This window comes from Symsagittifera roscoffensis, chromosome 7, assembly GCF_963678635.1.
Source record: "Symsagittifera roscoffensis chromosome 7, txSymRosc1.1, whole genome shotgun sequence".
In the NCBI taxonomy this organism is placed as follows: Eukaryota; Metazoa; Xenacoelomorpha; order Acoela; family Convolutidae; genus Symsagittifera; species Symsagittifera roscoffensis.
This window is the reverse complement of record NC_087068.1, coordinates 47,023,686-47,045,288: the sequence shown is the minus strand read 5'-3', so window position 1 is coordinate 47,045,288 and position 21,603 is coordinate 47,023,686. Positions and strand designations below refer to the sequence as shown.

The window sequence follows — 21,603 nt, the reverse complement described above, 5'->3', positions numbered from 1 at the left end:
TTGGGTGGGGTTTAATTTCCGTTTTTTCTTGCAAAATCAGTTTCCTCAAATGGTAATTAAAATAGGTCGACTGATATAGCATTTTAAAGCCCTATCAGCCGTGTTTCGAAAACAAGAATTTTTGTTGTAATTTATTCAGCCAGCCACAATTGTTTGTTCATCAAATAATGAACATTTTGATTAAAAACTTGGCAGAGAGTAATTGAGTTCCGACGAGGAAACGCGGCTAGGACTTAATTAAAACGGCCTCAAAGCTATCATTTCGTGAACGGGTTCAAATGTGCCAAAAATTGCTCCTGCATGTTTTTTTATATTGCTTTCATCTTTGACCATTTTTGCACCTTAGATAAATTAGGTTCATTTTTGAATGCCAAAAATAAATACTGGAAAAACTTGGTTTTGAAAAGCTTCGAAAACTGATTTAGAAGATATTATTAAACATCAACAAGCCTGAGTTTGAAAAAAAAACGGATCGTAGATCCGCTCTTGTATTCGAATAAAAAATGTTTTTTTTTTTGTCAAACTCTCATCTTTTGCGCAAAATATTTTAAAATCTATGTTTTTCTATGTTGAATAGAAATTCACACGGCAAACAAAATCAGGCGGATCCAAAGTTGGAAAATGATTGGCTTAAATAGTGCAAAATTTTTTCTAAACTAATTTTTGGATAAGTTAATTTGGGACATTGTATGATCAAAACGAACAAAAATAATTCAGAAAAGTCAGAAGTATAAAAAAGTTGAAATAAATGATTGTTAGTCGATCAAACTTTTTGGTTTCCTTGGCTATGAATAGGTCTAAATTGAAATAACGTACGCATCATAATCAGCCATTTTTCAAATCCTCATAGTTTACAAAAAGCATAGCGAGAGCAAATTAATTGAATTCTTTTAAATAAATTGAATATTTAAATCTCTGTCTTAAATTTTAGTTAAAGTGCTCACTTGGATTAGCAACATTTTTTGAAAAAAGAAACGTAAAATTTCATCCCCCCTAATTTTGTCAATGAAGCTTTTTAGTGCACTTAAATGTTAAAACTTTAATTTGTTGTCTTCTTTTTCCAGCCACATATTCAAAACTTTGGGATCATGTCAGACTGTTATAACTTAGTAACCGGGTGATTTTTTTGAAAAGAATTGTAATTTTTGTAAATCAATTACATTTAAACGTGTTTTTTCTTAAATAATAGAAGGATTTAATTTAAGTTTATTTAGTATAAATTCCATTGTTTTCAAGTTTTTGAACCCATAATTAAAAAGTATATTTTCAGTTTTTTGTCCCTATTTCACTCTTTTGTCGTTGAGTGAACTGCATCGTTTCATTAAGTGAAGGGAACAAACAGATGCTCGGTATTAGAAAAATCTGCGCTGTTTTTTTGCTCGGAGTATTGAAAATGGGAAAAAATTGAAACGTTAGTTGTGATTTTTCCATCAAGACAGGCTTTGCATATAATTGTTAGATATGGTCAGAAATCTGTGTTTTGCTGCGTTTAAAGTTCTGATTTTGCTATGAAAATTTTCAAATAAATTTTAAAAAAAATTTTGGTGACGAGAACAATTGGTCTGCGCTTTTTCGCCTTTGAAATCTTCAGATTTTGTATAATTAGCGACAAAAAATTAAAATTAAGGAAAAATGAATAAACAAGACTGATTTTATCAAAAGGCAATGCCTTGAGTTTTCTCGCCGCCTTAACGCATTTGATGTAGTTTTACAAACTTTTGTTATTGGGATTGCCCGTACTCAGTAAAAAGAGAAAATAATCGATTATAATACAATTATATTTAAACTTTTAACAAAATTATAATTAATTATAAGCGCCAAATTCCGATTTTTAAACGATTTCTAATCCATTATAATGATAACATAATAATTTATTATAGTGTCACGAAAAATGTTACTTTTTCCGAAATCATTTATAATCTCCGATAATCACTTATATTCTCTTATAATCTCTTATAATCTCTTAAAATCTATTATAATCTATTATAATAGATTAAAATATTTTTTTTGTCAAAAATCTCTTAAAGTGAGATGTTTTGTCACTCTTTGGTTCATCTGAACACAAAGTTCACCGCGAAACAAAAGTTTCATAGAGATCCCTTCATATTAGTTGAAAGAATCCTGCGGTAGGTGAAATATAATTTTTTCAAAAGAAGTTATGAAACTAAATCATTATACTGATATTTTGGTGGTCAAAGAAGCCTAAAATGTACATCATGAAACCTTTTATAATCAAGAAGAAATGAAAAAATAAAACGATAAAAACTTGAACTTATTTGAATTTTGTTAAAAACAATTTTACCATTTTGGTAATAAACCAACCAACGTCCACGAAAAGCATAAAATATAGACAATTATAATGGATCTTTTCTGCAAAACAAATGAAAAAGAAATTTGGATAAAAACAATCGTTTATAATCGATTATAATGTATTATAATTGATTATATTTGATTTCAAAAAGAGAGGTTATAATCAATTATTTACTGTTTAAAATCAATTTGCTCTCAATTTTTGTAAGACTGGTATTAAAATCATTTTATAATCAATTATTAACGCTAAAAACTGGATGCGGGTAATTACCCAACCTTTTTTTTTGAATCCGTTTTTGGACTAAATCTCCGCTTACTTTACTTGTTGATGTTAAAACAAATTGGAGTTCGAAAAATTAAATATCTCAAACCTTCTGAAGTGGCAATTTTCAAACCACCATTACATTAGTAAAATTTGTCGCAGTTGGAATATCTCCGTAGTTTTGGGCGCAAAGCATCAAAAACTTTTAGATGTGGCTGTCAATAAAGACTAGTACAAATGCGAAATTAGTCTGAAAAAAAAACCGAGCACAAATATTCTGTCGTTTTCTTCAGTAGTTGGAAGAATTACCCACAATATGGTCATTCTAAAACATGTAACCGTTAAAATCAACTCTTTTGAGCTAACAACATGTACCTTTGAAAACCTGGTTTCGTTTCAAAATTTTTTTTGTTCCAAGTTTTGTGGGCGTCTAAGAACCAGAAACAAAAGTGTTTAAACTTCCCTACTGTTGTTTTTGTCAGTTTGTTTTAACCATGAGGCAAGTATTTTTTTAACCTTTTCTCACATACTTATGGACCTATGGGCTCGGAAGATGTATTGAACTAGTTTGCGTCTTTTCAATACACAATCTGCACAATATTTTTTTCCTTTTTTTAGTATCTCATCAAGTTTTCAACTTAAAACTGTTTAAATGGCCCTAAAGTGCAGTCGGAACATTCAGGGTTTTGCCCTGATATACAAGCAGTCTTGTTTTTAGTCTCACGTTCCTGCTGTTAAATAACTTGAGCAGGCTGAGCATTAAAAAGGACCAAGTGAAGAAGCTTGCCCGTAAATCATTTCAGAGGGGAGAATTGTTCATTCGGTATTTTGAAGGGTGAGAATGTTCATATGGGTTCAAAAATGTACCTTAGTCTCAGAAAGTGTAAGTAAAGTTTTTTGGCTTTTCTCGCTTTTTTAACATTTTTCAAACGTTTCTCGCAATAACTAAAACTGAACACCGACGGGCTCGGAAGAAGTTTCAAACTTGTTTAGGATGCGCACTACGAGAGTGTGATTCGAGTGTTGGAAGAGGAGAAGGATTTCTACAAGCAGGAGTACGAGAAGATCAAACTGGGGGAGGCGAGGGCCAGAAGTCGAAGCAGATCCTCCAGTCCAGTCAAGCAACACAACACATCCACCACTTCTAACTCAGCGTCACAGTACAAACTCACGGTTAGAAGCAGTCATAACATATAACTTATAACTTATAGCTAGTGATAGTCAAAGTTTCACAGAAGCTTCTCGCTACTTGCTGAAATTCCCCATTTGTCAAATAACTCTAAAAAAATCAAAGTAATTCGAGTTTCATTCTAATCGTAGTCTCACTCAATCTCACAGTACAAATTTACGAGTTGTAGGAATTATACCGAGGGGCGGATTTAAGATTGTCTCGTGGGGGGGGGGGGGGGGGGGGTGGTGGAAAGAAGGTGGTGGGATTTTTTGAAAATTTTGTAGACTTTTTATATGGACCAATTGATTTTCCGAACTCTAAAAAGACCGATCTTTGACAAAAAAAAAATTTGCGCCGCAAGCAAACTATTCAAAAATGGGTCAAAATGCCGTAAATGCAGTTTAGGGTGGTCGGACGAAAATGGATGACATACCATAATACCAAAGCTAAGAAGCTTCTATCCTCAAAATTTCAGAAGTTAAAAATCATGACCTGTGTTTAAAGATATAGCTTAACTTTTAAAAATAAAATAAAAGCATAAATTGTGGCGACACGAAAACACTTCATTGTGATTTGTGAATAGTTTGTGTAATAAATTCATTTTGGACTACATAATAGACAAAAAAAATAAAAAATTACATGCAAAAAGAATTTCCGCGAAATGTTTGTATGAGCACAAAAGTGAGAATGCGATCAAAAAAAGAACAAAAATTTCAAAACAACTTTGGAGATTTAAAAAATGCTTATCAGTCAATTCTCATACATAAGACTTGTATGATGAATAATTTGATCCGAAAAATGAAATTATTTTTTCTTAATAATCGGAAACTTTCAACACAGTTCATAAACAGAAAAATTTTCTGAAGTCTTTGAAACAGCTTTCAAAAACTGTGTTTGTACAGAGGTCAACCCGACTAGCAGTAAAAGTTGTAAATTAAATACACACATTAGGGCTCCATGGATAAAATTCAATAAAGTTGGTTATAGTCTTACGAAATCAAAAAAATTATCATTTTAATTCATTACAATCGTTGTGCTCTCTAAATTATTCATGTCTCGCATCTTATTGTTCCGACTTTCGATACGAAAGTAACGGAATATTTGTGCTCGGGTTTTTTTTTTTCTTCAGACAAATTTCGACTTTTTAACTAGCCATTTTTGACGGAATTTTTAAAATCATTCGAAAGCCATTGTTGTCCTGAACTTAAATTTGAAAAGATATATCACCTGTGATCATTTTTCGTAAAGTTATGAGGGATTAAAGATTGCCATTTTAGCCATTTTGACCAATTTGGGACAATTAACGCGCGATATAATTCGCGCTATTAACGCGTAAGCGGAGATTTAATCCGTCTTATAAATCGTTCCAAATTGGTTGAACGAAGCTTATTTGTCATAATTGATTGTTACAAGGAACAAAATCTAACTTTTTGTACTTTATATGGCGTGTGGGGGGATGATTTCTATAAAAAATTTCAAATTCAGAAAAAAAATTCATTTTATTTTATTTCATTGAATTTTTTAATGTTATTACGGCTCCATGAACCTTAAAAGGCAGTTGAAACATTCAGGGCTTCGTCCTGATACGAGCAGTCTTGTTGAAAATTCTTTTCTTATTATGAGTCGATTTTAAAACCTTCTATTTTTCTCACGTTGACTAACACAATTTGCATTAGTTAAATGAGATTTGCAATTGATTCAAAAAAAAATTTATATCTAAAATGATAACATCAAAAACTTTTGTATTTTTTTTCGACAAAAAAAACTTTCAACTAACAAATTGGTCAAAGCGTTTGTGCAGCTTATTGAATGATATCTGCTTTTTCATTTGAGTTATGCAGTAATATGCGTAAATTTCGGCACGAGAGTCAAGTATGAAATTAAAAAACAATCCATACAAGACTGCTCGTATCAGGGCGAACCTATATTCCACTTGCGTACCAGGGCAAAGGGCTCGTTTGTCACTGCCTTTTAAGGGCTAATAAAACAAAAAAAATTAAACGTAATAGAGTAAAATGAAATTTTTATTATAATATTTGCGGTTTTTGTGAAAATCCTCCTAGTAACAAATCACTTGTGGCAAGTAGGCTTCTTTCAACCAATTTCGAGTGCGGCTTAAATTTCCGCTTACGCTTAATAGTGCGATATATATATTGCGCGCTAATTGCCCCCAAAAGGGCCAAAATTTACTTAAAATAGTCACAGGTGAAATATATCTTTTCGAATATAAGCTCATGAAAACAACACCTCTTGAATGATATTTGAAAAAACCCGTCAAAATGGCTAGTTAAAAAGTCGAGATTGTCTGAAAAAAAAACTTTCCGAGCAGAAACGTTCCGTTATTTTTGTTACAAATTTAAATTGATTGTTTTGAAATTGAATATCAAAAATTATCAGTTCACAATTCAATTTATTGACAGATGGAAACAGTTTAGTCTGCAAAAATCCATTGTAATCGATTTTGAAGCAACCATTTGCTTTTATTCTGCTGGCTTTACGGCATTTGCTCCAAAACACTATTAGCTATCGAAAAAAAAATCGGAAAAAAGTTATTGTTCCGACTTTCGATACGAAAGTAACGGAATATTTGTGCTCGGGGTGGTTTTTTTTTCTTCAGACAAATTTCGACTTTTTAACTAGCCATTTTTGACAAAATTTTTTCATATCATTCAAAAACCATTGTTGTCTTGAACTTAAATTTGAAAAAAATTTCACCTGTGATTATTTTGCGTAAAGTTATGGAGGTTTAAAAGTTGCCATTTCACCAATTTGGGGCAATTACCGCGCTATATGTTTCGCACTAGTCACGCGTAAGCGGAGATTTAATCCGTTTTATAAATCGTTCCAAATTGGTTGAACGAAGCTTATTTGTCATAATTGATTTGTTACAAGGAACAAAATCTATCTTTTTGTACTTACTATGGCGTGTGGGGGGATGATTTTCATAAAAAATTTCAAATTTTGAAGAAAAAAATTTTCAATTTATTTTATTTCATTTAATTTTATATGTTATCACTGCCGCTCCATAAACCTTAAAATGCGCAAATGCTTAAAACGCGTATTTTGCATAAATTGTGGCACGAGAGTCAAGTATGAAATTGAAAAACAATCCAAACAAGACTGCTCGTATCAGGGCGAACCAATGTTCCACTTGCGTACCAGGGCAAAGGGCTCGTATGTCACTGCCTTTTAAGGGCTAATAAAACAAAAAAAATTAGTAAAATGAAATTTTTATTATAAAATTTGCGGTTTTTGTGAAAATCCTCCTAGTAACAAATCAATTATGGCAAGTAAGCTTCTTTCAACCAATTTCGAGTGCGGATTAAATTTCCGCTTTCGCGTTAATAGTGCTATATATATCGCGCGCTAATTGCCCCCAAAATGGCCAAAATTTACTTAAAATTGTCACAGGTGAAATATATCTTTTCGAATATAAGCTCAGGAAAACAACACTTCTTGAATGATATTTGAAAAACCCGTCAAAATGGCTAGTTAAAAAGTCGAGATTGTCTCAAAAAAAAACTTTCCGAGTACAAACAGTCCGTTATTTTTGTTACAAATTTATATTGATTGTTTTGAAACTGAATATCAAAATTTATCAGTTCACAATTCAATTCATTGACAGAGGGAAACAGTTTAGTCTGCAAAAATGCATTGTAATCGATTTTGAAGCAACCATTTGCTTTGACTCTGCTTGCTTTACGGCATTTGCTCCAAAATACTATTAGCTATAGAAAAAACATCGGAAAAAAATTATTGTTCTGACTTTCGATACGAAAGTAACGGAATATTTGTGCTCGGGGTGGGTTTTTTTTTCTTCAGACAAATTTCGACTTTTTAACTTTCATATCATTCGAAAGCCATTGTTGTCCTGAACTTAAATTTGAAAAGATATTTTACCTGTGATCGTTTTTCGTAAAGTTATGAGGGTTTAAAGATTGTCATTTTGGGCATTTTGACCAATTTGGGACAATTAACGCGCGATATAATTCGCGCTATTAACGCGTAAGCGGAGATTTAATCCGTCTTATAAATCGTTCCAAATTGGTTGAACGAAGCTTATTTGTCATAATTAATTTGTTACAAGGAACGAAATCTTTCTTTTTGTACTTAATATGGCGTGTGGGGGATGATTTTCATAAAAAATTTCAAATTTTGAAGAAAAAAAGTTTTCATTTTATTTTATTTCATTTAATTTTTCATGTTTTCACTGCCGCTCCATAAACCTTAAAAGGCAGTCGGAACATTCGAGGCTTCGCCCTGATCCGAGCAGTCTTGTTTCATTTCAATCGAATTGTAAACGTGAGATCAAATTATAGGATCATTGCCAATTTTAGATGTACTTAAAAATTACCTATATTTGAAAGAAAAGCAGGCATGATTGAAGTATATCAATGCTACAAAAATCATCACATAAAAATCAGCTGCTTACAAACGGAATGTCAAAAGTTCCCTTGAAGGCAGCGCTGTCCATTTTACGCTTATTGATCTTCAGATTGTAGTTTTTAAACGTGTTTCATGCTTTTCTTAAAACTTTTTTTCTTTTTTAAATTTGGTCTGCTAGCGTGCAGTGCTATGAGCGATTGGTATTACGGGTTTAGTCAGCAGAAGCGTCGAGTCTCACAAAAACGATTTGATTTAATTTGTAGTTGATTCGTTTTTAAAACTACTGCTTTTGGCTGACAAAGCATAGTTTTTTTTTCATTTCAAATGATGAGGAAAGATTATGTTGGTGAACAAAAATTTGGTGATGCAAATAAATAAACATTTTATTAGTTGCAAAGAGCACACAATTTGGAGACGAAATTAAATAAACATTTCGCTAATAGAAACCATATCTCGCTTTTTGTATATATTATTTGATTTGATATTCATTTTTATTGAGGCAATCGTATATATGAATATTTTATATATTGCAATCGTATATATGATATTGAGGTAATCGTATTTATTATGGACAACACTGGTCTCAAGGACAACCGCGGTTCACTTTTATTAATCTAGTTGGCAATGTTTTGCTAAAAAGTGCTTTTCCAGTATATTGATTTTGCGCCGATCAAAAAATCACCAAAAAGAATAAAGGTTACTAAAACACAAAAGTTGCCAAAACAAAAATTTTTGGTTATAACGATCCAAAAAAAAGTTCAAAAAGGTCAGAATGTTGAAAAATTGACCCATTGATTAGATCATCATCGCAAATTGAGGCTATATTAGTTTTTGGTTGAGCTCAAAAACTCAAAACGTTTATCTGTGAAAAAATTGACAAACATTATTTTAAAATTTCTAAAAAAAAAGCGCGCAAAAAAGTCTGAATCCTGGGTCGAGGTGCTCGATTTATATTTTGAGTTTCTCGAATAAAACTTGGTATTTTTCGACCGTGTTGAGCGAATTGGGTGTGTTTCGACTTTTTGAACATAACTTTGGTTTTTTTACTTTCTCGGCCCAACAAAAAAGGGTTGCGACCATCAATGGCATTTTTAATGTTTGCATAGATATGTTTAAATTTTCGACTAAAAATTCTTGACTCTCTCAACAGACAAAAAAATCTTTGATTCATATCAGTTTTGTTTCAAGCGGTGTGACCAACAATGGCTTTTTTAATGTTTGTCTCAAGGGTTTCGTTATGAAAGTTTGCTTCAAAATATTGCTTCATTTAATTCATTTAATTGAATGGCAATTTTTTTTTTTAAATTGACTTTCAGCTAACTTTGTTTTCGGTCTTTTGCTGACGAGTTTTTTTGCCCATTCGGTCCTTCGCGCATGAGAATAGCCCCCTTCGACTTTATCGAACAAAATTGTTTCGACTGTGCTCGATCTTTGTCTTGACTCTCTCGACCAAAATAGGATATGTTTCGGTTTTGTGCTCGACTTAAAAGTGCTTCTCAACCGCGAAATTCCAGTCGAAAAACTGCACTTGCTCGACTTTTGAAATCGAAACATAAGACGAGCACCTCGACCCGGGATGCGATTAAAACGTGTAGTTAACTATTATTGATCATGTTATGTCGTCAGTTATGTTATGTCAGTGGTGATATAATTGTGGAACAATTGTGTAATTTAGGTGTACGAGGAAGAGATTTCCAAGTTGAAGAAGGAGCGTGTGGAATTGCAGGGTATGTTGGACAGATTCGAGCGACACATGCGTGAAATACAGTCCAGTGTCAAACTACTCACCAACGAAAGAGACAAGACTCAGCAGCTATACGAACAGGTATTATAATCAACCAATTAAAATACCTTGATTACCCCCTCCCCTGCCCATTGCAAAAAGGGGAGGTTTCGTCATAAGGTACCACAATTGTGATATTGCCTACCCAATGAATTAGTGTTTGTAGGGTTTGAAGTTTTTTAATATGTACCATAGTCATCAAGATCCCCATTGAACAATGTCTCTACTATACCAGTTTCTGGTGAAGATCATAATTTTTTTAGCCAATCAGAAATCCCTGAAAGTTGAAAACAAAAGTTGCGGAAAGTATTATTAGAACCAAAAGGTGGTTCTAGTTTAGGCTTACTAAAACGTTTTTCAGTATTCATAGAAAGTTTGGATTGATGAAAAGCCGAGACCTTACATTACGGTACTAATTTAAGATCTATACTTTTTGCTATTTAAATATCGTACCATTAAACTGAATAAAAATTTGAAATGATTAATTTTCTCGACAATTTGATGCTAATTGAACCACTTATTTATAATGTCAAGCCTTTAATTTTTTCAGATGTTGCTCAGATTGGCTTTTTGGAGAAAACGAACAATCAATTTTTTCATAAACAAAAATTGAAAAGGCGCCTGAAAAAAAAAATTGCAGACGCTGTATGCAAAGTACCATTAGTTTTAATGGGAATTTTTGCAATCTCTCATTCCTTTTATTAGAAACCTTTTTTAAAATATGTTTTCACGGTATATTAAGGAAATTCTAACTTACAAAAAATAAGTTTCCCTCAAATTTTTAATTATGATGCATAGCAAGCTATGGCAGTACTGAAGTTAGAGTTTAAAGGATTGCTCAAATTGGCTTTTTCGTGAAAGTCCAACAAGTTGTTTTTTTTGAGCAAAAATTGGAAGCGGCGCCTGAAAAAAATAGCAGACGTTTTCCAACTTTTATTCAAAGTATCATTAATTTTAATGCGGAATTTTCAATTTCTCGCTCCTTTTATTAGGAACTTGTTTGTAAAATGTATTTTTACAATACATTCATGAAATTAAAACTTAGAGTTAAATAAGGTTCACTCTAATTCTCAACTATGATACATATTATGGCAGCAATGAAGCTATGGCAGCACTGAATCTAGAGTTCAAACAAGAGTTCGATCGCAAAAGCCATCATTGCCATTGCATATTTCTAATACTCAACCTAATGATCGCTTATAACACCTTTACGTCAAATTTGTCTTGCCGTTTTTTCACTATTTTTTCATTGCCACGTGTCTTTTTTAATTGCTACCATGGTTAGTATAAAACATGTTGGAAAGCCGCTGTTGCTTTTTGTTAGGATTTAAGCGCAATTTTTGTTACGATTCTGGAAGAAAATTATAAGATTCTCTGCTCAGTGTGGATTTTTCCTTAAGAGATATGGAATTTTCTACGGAAGTTTGTATGATCTCTGAAATTTTTGATGTTCTTGAGCCTTCTACAAAAAGTGTTTCAGTTTAAACCATTTTAGGCCACCTGGGTTCAAACATGACTCAAAAATTTTCGATAAGTTTCAGTAATTCATTTATTTTTTTAATTGACTATTTTTGTTTCGAATAAAAAATCAGCTTAATCGGCGTAATTCTCGCGTGGAGAGGGTGGGGCAGTTAAGAAATACCTGAGTTGTTTATAACCTAGTGAAACTAGTTGAATTATATGAAATGGTTCCATGAAAATCTACCCAATTCCAATTTACCTTATGCCAATCTACCCTATACTAATCTACCCTATGTTCCAATCTACCCTATGCCAAGTTACCCTGTACCAATTTAACCTATGTTCCATTAATAGTTCAATTGGTCAAAGATAACTGAGCCGACTATCTCGTTTCAAGGTTGCCGGTGGGCGCGCTACGAGCGCGTCGTCGCTTTGCGGCATTAACCGGATCTAATTTTGGTCTAGAAACTTACCGTTGGCGCGTTTGCGGCGATCACTTTTTTGCTGTTCCGTCTAAACTAAAATTCTGTCTTTAGGCGTAGGGCAAATTGGCGTAGGATATTTTGGCAAAATTTAAATTCAGTATTTAGATGCAAGGTTACAGCATCAACCCTTGGAACTTAATTTCCTCGAAGCATTGATTACCTTTACAAAAAATCTTATTGATATTAACAGATTTTGATTTTTTTTTTGAAACTTTTTCGGAAGCTCAATAAAACAAATCCATTCGTTCAAATGATTGCGTGCTATATATGCAACATTACATCAACCACGTGCTCGCGTTTGATAACGCCAATTGTTGTGCTTTGCCGGTTTTGTTTGAGAAGAGCTCAATTGGTCATTACAGAAAAAGGAATTGCTCAATTGATCTGCAAAATGTACCACTTTGTTCTTGACTTCGTTTTTTTTTAATTCGATCAACTTTTTGAACCAAAACTAAAGTCTAGCCGGAACATTCATTTTCGCCCTAATTTGTGCAGCCGCTGTGAGTTCAAATTGGGTTACAACAGACTTGGAATTATCAGATGGCGGACTATTGTCTTTTCAACCTTTCTAAATTTTAAGGTTTTTTGTTCATGTTTTCTTTTCTATATTTATAACTGTTCGCTTTTTTCTGAGAGCTTAAAGAGCTTTGAAGGTGGACGTTATAAAGTGCATGAAAAATCTTGATGTTGGAAAATTGTGATTAATCAAATTAGGAAACACCATTCAAACAATTCTGACTTGTTTGAGCTTTCTTTTGATCAATAGAGATCAGCTAATGAGAATAACGAACAGGTGCTTAGAAATAAATTATCATTTTTGTCATTTTCTAGTCAAGTTGGACTTTTCATGCGTTTGCTCTAACAACTTTTTCGTCGACAATAAAAAACCAGTTTTTATACTGTTCAAAATTGCTGAATTTATACATTACGACTGAAACAAAGAAAAGATCTTAAAAAGATCACAGTAAAAATAAGTGCAATTTTTTTCCAAAAGGTGGTATTAATCTCTTTTTATGATAACTCATTTATTTTTTGTATGACGAGGACGGTATCGTATAATGAGTTTCTATTTATAACCTGGAAACTAATCAGTCTTTTTAAGGAAAGTGCAATGGCTAAGCGCCCCTCGCTCAGTTCAATTCAATTTCTCAGAAGTATTTTTCTCTAGTTTAGAGATGAGCTCTCAAACCTCATGGGAATTCTTAAATTTTTTTCATGTTTTCATTGAGTATTAAGACTACCTTAGAAATACGCTGATAGAGCTTATATAGTTCAGTGAAGATGATTATAATTATGATGCTAAATAAGGCGTCATTTTTGACCTTGTTACTTTTAGAATTTTCAGTTTTGATGAACTAATAACGCTGAACTAAAAATGTTATTTGCACCTACTCCATTTTGGAAAAACTGCTATTTAAGCAGATCCTTATTATGTTGCAGTGGTGCATTAAATGTATATCCGAACAGAACTATATATTTATAGCAAAGTGTTTTTTTTTTCGTTTTCGGTTAAATTTTTCGCTTTCGGTTTAAGATGAGCCTTCATCGGAAACTGAGTACGGATCAATTGAGACACCTAAGGCGAAAAAATAGTAAAATTTCAAAGTACAGGTAGTCGTTCACGGCAACGGAAAATTTACGGATTTTTACATTTGCAGCTCAAACTATACTGCATAGGATTTATTAGGGGAATCTACTGCGAAGTCTCATTCTTTTTTCTACTACATGCTTCTACGTAGAAAATAACACAAAAAAATTTAAAAAATATTTTAGAAAAAATTTCTGTCAAATAACACAAAAAAATTTTAAAACATTTTAAAAAATGTCTTCCACCACACGCTCTGTAAAGTACAAAGTGATATATTCTACATAGAGAAAAGTTTTAAGTAGACAAAATAGCAAGCTTCAATTCAATTTGGAAAAAATTCTAAGACGGATTAAATATTTTAAGGCTTGTTAATCTTATATCACACTTGAAATATATCGATCGTTATTCGACCAAATTGATAGTTTTTAAACCCCATAACCTTACAAAAAAAGATCAGAGGTGAAATAATGTTTTAAATTCGAGCTCAAGACAACGGTGTTTTTGTTCCGACTTTATTTGTATTGGGGTGATTTTTTTCTTCAGACAAATTTCGACTTTTTAACTAGCCATTTTGATGAGATTTTTTTTTATAAAAAATCGTTCATAAAATATTGTTGTCCTGAGCTTAAATTTGGAAAAATAATTCATCTCTGATCTTTTCCATAAATTTATGTTAAAAATCTAAAAAATCATCTTTTTTTTGAAAAATTCACTCTATTGTTATAGAGCGAACAAGGCTTCATATAACTTATAAGCAGTCGGAAAATTCCGTCAAAATAGGCTAATTAAAAAGTGAAGTTTGTCTGATTGGGAGAAAAAAGCCAGCCCGAGCTCGCAATTTTTCAGCCACTGTCTTCAATCACTATCAAAAATCACTCAATATCAGTTATTGAGCATTAAAGATGTAAATCATAATTATTCTTTTATAATTACAAAAATTGAAGACTAAAAAACAATGCGTCTCACTCAAATCGCATATTGAAATTCAAAAAACTCAGTTTTGACTTTTTGATTATGCTCCACAAACAACAACGAAAGTAACCAAATAGTTTTGCTTGAAATGAATTTTTCCGTTCGACAAATTTTCGAATGAAATTTCGATCCTAAGTTGAAATATTTAGTTAAAAATTAAATCACTTTAATTATTTCGCTTTTGTCAAATTATTCATTTAACAAGACAATTTATTTGTTAGCTGACATAGCGGATTATAAAGATGCAAAATCAGTCCTGGTTCGATATTTAAAAAAGCATTCCAAATGAAATTTCCTAACACCAAAACACTTTCAAATGAACTTGTTTTTAGTTAAATACGTAATTAAATTTTTCAGTTACTATGAAAGTGGTCAATTGTAGTTTCTCATTCTAAGTAAGGGCAAAGAGGGGCAAAAATTGTGCAAAACTCAGTAATTGAGTATAATTTTGACAAAAAAAGCAATTAGAGTTATTATCAAGAATGCTCGAGTGCACTAATTGATTAAGATAAAGTCTTACGAAAGGCTTGTTGTCTAAAATGTATTGTATATTTAGAAAAAACCAATTAACTGATTTAGAGTCTCGTTCTTTGAGATGGTGATTTTTGTGATTCTTAAAGTTGAATGTGTTTCATTCAATTATTGTTCCAACTTTCGTACGAAAGTAACGGAATATTTGTGCTCGGGGTGGGTTTTTCTTCAAACAATTTTCGATTTTTGATTTAGCAATTTTTGACGGAATTTTTTTCACATCATTCAAAAAGTATTGTTGTCCTGGGCTGAAAATTGAAGGTTTTGTTGTCCAAATCGGTTAAAAGAAGCTTGTTTGTCATAATTGATTTGTTAGAAGGAGCAAAATCTATCCTTTTGTTATTTATACTGAGGACCTTAAAATTTTGCTTGAGGTATGCACGCAGTTTCATTAAAAAAAACTTACGTTGACGAAAAGCAATGCGTTGACAACAAAGAAATTTAATTAAGTTTTTTGGTGCAGTTCCACAATCAAATTTCGACAATAAAAAATAGGAATTCAACCCTCAAGAATTTGACCTCCTGCCGACCCAAAGGTTCACCCTTTGTACTATTTTAAAATATCCAATTTTGGCTGACGGTAATTTTTGTAAAGCGCCATTGCCGCCAAAATTAAACAGTTTTGAAGGGGAAGCGCGCGCCGAAAGAACGCGTTTTTTGGTCAATATATTTCAAAAAGTTTTTTCAATTTTTTTAGTGCGGCGCAGAAAGTTTTGCCTAAGCAAGACTTTTTGGTGCTTTGGGAGAGCTCAGAAAACAACTTGGTCGACCATGTGACAATTTTTATTCAGACCATTTGAAAAATGTAGAGAAAATTTGTATTCGGGTGTTTTTTTTTTTTTTGTTTACGATCCAAAATCAGGTATTAATTGTAAAAATGGATCAAGTTATATATCATATAAAAATCGTTTTAATTGTGATTCGAAGAACAAAAAAGTTTTGAAATATTTTTCTGAGTGTCAAGGAAAGCCGGTTTAAAATTTTCGAGTTTGTTCTAATTTCGAGCAATTAAAGCCAGCGAGCAGGCTTATAATAGAAGAATAGTCTATGAAGATTCAGTAATTTTTTTAAGATTAGTAAGTAAAGTAAATTAAACAAACGGCGGTAGAAGGTAACATTTATGAGAAATGCGTAGCAGTAGGACAACAACGCTGACACCAAATTCTCAAAAAACTTGTTTCAAATCTGGACCACTCTGATATTCTATAGTTTTTTGGTTTTGAGCTTGAAAATACTATTTTTTCCACAAAACTCACGTGTATGCCTTTACATGCATAAAATGGTTATGAGGGCGTTCAATGCTTGGTTTGTACGTTTTTGCTGCATATCAAAAATTACCACAAGCAAACTGCGTTTCGCTGAATATTCCCGCAAAATTAGGGGCCAAAAACGTGTATAGATCAAATTAAACGTTTTCAGTTTTGGCTCGAACTTTTTTCAGTTTTGGTTCGTTCTAGAAAAATAAAATCCACAATTCAGTGTTTGGAGGTTCTAAGATTCTAGAAGCCTGTTCGGCTGTATTAGAGTCTTTTTCTGATAATACTTTTGAATAGATCAATTCTTTAGTTTCAGCGTAGTTCTGAAATACTTTTTAAAATAAAAATTAAAAAAGACCCCATTTTTGGAATAAAATTAATTTTGACTATCGCGAAACAAAATTAAATTCTCTAGGCAATTTAAAATTACTCTAAAATTACCGAGCAGAGTAATTTGATAAAAACAATTGTTTTAGAACGAAGTTTTTACATAGTCTAACAAAATTCTAAAAATATAAAATCCCCAAAAATGTACGCCAAATTTTTCATGCTTATTACATTCTCTTATGCAGATTTTTGGAGTTTTCAACCCTGGAGAGTTTTGTTGGACTGTGTAGCAGGGTTCTTTTGTCATAGCTTTTTCATCAACTAACTCATTAGTTTCAGTGTACATTTTAATTATTTGAAAAGATTCAAATTGCACCGTATTTCAGGTAAAAATTTGAATATTTTTTTACTACTTTGCTTTTTTTGCAAAGCAAATTGCATCATGCTAATTTTTGTAAAAATCTCAGAACTTTTTGTTCTTTTCTCTTTTTGTCTTATCTTAACCCATTTAAAAAACCTGTTTCAAGTTTTCTCTGTTGTTCGTTTTGTCCGACTAACTTAAATAAGACTGTAGATATCAATAAATGAGCAATTGAATAGAAGATAAACGTATAACTATTGTTTATTTATAATATGATCATATCTGTCAAAAATATTTCAAGAAACTGGAAAATGCCGTCAATACATACTGAAATTTTGTAAGGATGAGCGCAAAAAAAAGCAGTTTTGCTGTCAAAACCTACTAATCTCGTTTTGTGAAGCTCGGAAAAATTAATTTGGTCAAATATAAGAAAAATCGACAAAATTATCAAACTTTAATTAAAAACCCACCCCAACCAACCTCGCGAAGATTCTTCGGTTCAATTAAAACTTCTCAAAAAAATCTGAAGTTGAATTTTCTTTGACCTCTTAATGACGACCTCTTTTCCCCTTTGTCAAAAAAAAATTTGTAATTCAAATTTTTGTTATTTCGAGCTTGACATTTGCAAGTATGCCCTTAAAATCTTCCCAAACTTATTCCGTGAAACAGACAGTTATAAGTCAAATTCGATTAAAGGCTTAGGTTTTTCTGATTAGAATTTAGTGCGTAAGTTGAACTTTGAGAACCGTGATAAAACTTTAAGTAAAAAGTTCAGTTTCTGAAAGTAAAACTGAAGAGGTCTTTTCATGCCGACTTGATCAACTCTTCATTAGCTTACGTCATCATTTGAAGGCACTTCAAACCCAATTGGATTTCTAAGGGCTGGATTAACTCCCCGGTAATTCAATTTACAGATTTCATCTCGCCGCTAAGGCTGAAGTCTGGGGGGAAATGGGAGCTCATTGTGATGAAAAGAAATTGCTGCCTGCGAGAATTCAGAACTTTTTTAAATTTTCAAGGTCAAAATTTGATTACGATTGAACGAAACAAAAAGAAAGAAACACAATTGTCTGCTGGGAAAATATAGGGCCGAACACTTAAAAAGGCGAACACCCACAGATTATAGATTTCTCCATGAAACGAACTTTAAGTGAAATGTATTTGTTTTTAACCATTTTTTCTATGTTACGTATGTATTAGGTAAGTAAACTTCTTCCTCAAAATATGATCGTTCGAATTTTCGGCTGATATTAAAGGAGATTGTAATCGGCTTAACCACCATTTGGCGATCAATTTTCTTAATGATTTTATGTACCTAATTTCTTTTTATCTTAAAATTTTTATCGGTCTTTTAGTTCAACCTACACCGTAACGTAATGCACTGAAAAATTTCAATAGACTTGTTCAAGTAAAAGGAAGGGTTTATTTAATTGGATCTAAAAATTTGTTAGTTCCGAATGGAATCAGTAGAAAAAACAGAGAGGTTAAACCAGTAATCCGATTAACATCAAAAATTGTTTTGAAAAACCGAGTTGAGGCAAAATATAGTAGCGAAGTAAGAAAGCCAGGAAACTGCTCATTACACTCAACGGACCTCTAGACTTCGACTTTTTTGTTGCACTGCTCATGGTTCTCATATCTGGTTCTGTATAATTTTTGATGCTCAAATTTTGAAAGCGTAAAATTTAAGCGAACGCTACATCTTTTGAATGCAATACAGAAGCTGACATCCAGATCTTTGAAGCAACTATAAAATTTGGACACCTTGATCATATTTTGGAAACTTGTGGGGAGAAAAAAGCAAAAAAAAGACCTGAATTAGACAAAACTGCTACGTTGTGGATGGCTATATACTTATCCTAGGTGCGAATCTAAGATTTTCCGAGGGGGGCGGATTTTTGGTAAAACACTAGCAAAACTTTAATTCAAAAATCAGCAAAATTTAATTTATACAAAAGTGAGCCTGCGTTTTTTTGCGGCAAATCTGTCTCTGACATCATGAACATTTATTTTCACTTCTTTGTCGATGCATATCAAAGCTAAACTCGATAAGCCATCTTCTTTCATATTATATCGAACGTAGTTTTTCAGCAATTTCATTTGGAGAAAGAGCGTTCCGCAGTGCAAACTGTTACTGGAAAGGTTGCTTTAATTTGGTTGCATTGCCGACTGATGACAGATTTTAATTCTGATAATTAGCTGTAAGGGGAAAGCGTCGCATATTCCTCAAGACTCGGAACTCGCTCCCAAAGTCACCATCCGGCAGTACGTTCCGATACAGAACGACCAAGTCATCAAAATCTTCTTTAGTTGCATCTTTGTCCGAAATCCAGCGAGGAAGGAGCTTGCACACTTTGGATTAAGACGCGACAGCCGCCGAGAACCTTTCCTGCAAGTCTAACAGTAAGCAGTCGATGAAAGGCAGGTAGAAAGTCTGACGGAAATGATTTGATGTACGCTGATGTAGTTGTAGGAGGCCGGTCTCTCCGACCCTCTAGATGGACATCGCCAATTTTGACAGTATAATTATGGATCCTTTGATAGCAACCACTGCATTCACTGTCCCGCCATTGCTGGAAGAGAAAACGTAAGTTCTTTATGTGCTCAACAGCTTCGGGAAATTCCAGAGCTGGGCCTTGAAGAGTAACACTGGTGGGTTTTGTAGCAGCTAGAACATGCTTCATGCTCATCAGTGCAATTATAAACTCTGATCGTAATGTTCCAACAAGGTACGCACTGCAGTCCGAAGCAAAACTTTTACAGCTGGCAGAAGCTGGAGGAACGTCAAGACAGCATCATGTGGGTGCCCCAGCGTAGCTCTGTTCAACCAAGCAGGCGTCTCCTAGTCCAGCTGATGTGATCCATGTCAAGATGATGTCTGCAAGTGTTGTTACCTTGGTGTTCATTTCCTCTCGGACCTCGGTGATATCCCAGTACAGGACAGAACTTGAGACCTGCTCCGTTCTTGAGATGTCAGTAGTTTCGTCAGCAATCACAGTAAAATTTTTCGAAGCGGTGACTCTAGATACAATTCAATCCATGATGATGTCCCCTATGATGATAATGAGCTGGTTCTATGACTGGTTCTATGCATTGAAGAAGGGCCTTGAAATTTCCGGATGAGACGTCACTGGACTCAGTCGAGGCTGAGATCAGGGAACTTCCATCATCTCTGTGGCCTCCGATGCGAAGTCCAAGTCGAGCAGTGAAGATAATTGTACTGATGATCGGCGTCAGAAACTGCCTGTTTTTCTCCATTTCTTTGGCAACCGCTCGGTCGAAGGAAACATCGATGTGTCGCTCTGGGTGCTTGACTGAATCCAGGAAAGCCTGCGTTTTCTCCAAAGCTTTTTTGTGATGGGAACTCTTCCGATGAGGCTCCGAGTCGTTTGACAGGCGTGCAATCTTCTGGAAAGGCTTGTGAACAAGAAGTATTTCAAAAGAACCGCCAGATTTCTTTATCTCTTCGATGTCAGCAAAGCAGAAACAGAAGCGACAGATAAAGCCTTCTTGCATCATTGAGTAGACCACAAATGTGTACTTATCGAGATATTGAGGTCCAAGTGGTCTTTTCTCTGTCTTACCTTGCTTGGTTACAATTTCGAATGGCCAGTTTTGCAGTGCGGGTCTATTGGGGCTGTCTCGAAGAGCAAACTTGAGATCAAGGTCCATCTCCAGCGAACTGAAGTTGTAGACTCCTATGTCTATGTAAACTGGAGTCTACAGGGCCTGCTCAGAGAACGGAGATATAGAACAAGTCGATGAAAGAGTTTCATCTTTTATGGTGACGAAAAATGCCAGTGGCTCTCAGAGCCTTGAAGGTCCAGGTATGGGCGTGTCTGGAGTTGATGGTCCAGGTTTGTCAGGCTCAGGAGCAGTAGCACTGGATACGGGTGGTGACTTCTTGGGACTAGGGACTATTGGTGAAGAAGGCCTTGAGCGTCTTGAAGCCGGAAGCCCTAGAATTCTTGGGAGCAACCCGCTTTGACATCTGATTGGTTGAAATTGAATGTTGAAGTCCAGTTCAGAGTGCAGTGTAAACTTCAATGAAAAAGTTCTTAGAATGAGCAAGATAATTTTGAACGCGGTATATATACTGTGAACGAGGCAGGTTGACAGGAACTTGTTAGCAGGTACCTGCCTTGAGTCTAAAATGAGTCTGATTTGAGGCCTTAAAATTGGACTCATTTTCACACCTCCAGTACTTTCAACCTCTTCTACGAATGAACTGGCGCCGAAGGCGCCTTTTGTAATTTTTTATAAAAAAATCAAAGGGAAGGACATTTGGGTTGGGTCGGTATCAAATTCATGAAGTTTAACCCCCCTAAACATGCTACTATATATATATATATATATATATATATATATATATATATATATATATATATATATATATATATATATATATAATAGCGGGTTGATATTCAAGTATCACAGAAAATTCTGTCAAAAATATTAATCAAATGAGAAACAACACAGTTCCTTTTCAATTTGTGTTATTTTTGTATTGGTGTAGATCAAAACTAGCAGACGAAAACCAATTCAGTAGATCTAAGTGAAAGCCTTGAATTTACATATGTCCGATAATGTTAGTAAAACAAGAGCATACTAGGGCACATTTTTTTCAATAGTTGAGTAGAAATTTATAAAAAGCACTGTTCTAAATTTTTTTTGAACTGCAGAAATTGTTTTCGATATTTTGAAGATTTT

The 21,603-nt window shown here is 33.5% G+C and overlaps 1 protein-coding gene across 1 annotated transcript in view; it reads left to right on the top strand.

Annotated features, from left to right (window-relative positions):
• LOC134851796 (testis-specific gene 10 protein-like) overlaps positions 1-21,603 on the top strand; it is a 58,303-nt gene that overhangs the window by 8,620 nt on the left and 28,080 nt on the right. The window contains exons 2-3 of the mRNA XM_063868028.1: positions 3,566-3,745; positions 9,805-9,954. Coding sequence (XP_063724098.1) covers positions 3,566-3,745; positions 9,805-9,954 — 330 coding nt within the window. The remainder of the gene's footprint in view (positions 1-3,565; positions 3,746-9,804; positions 9,955-21,603) is intronic.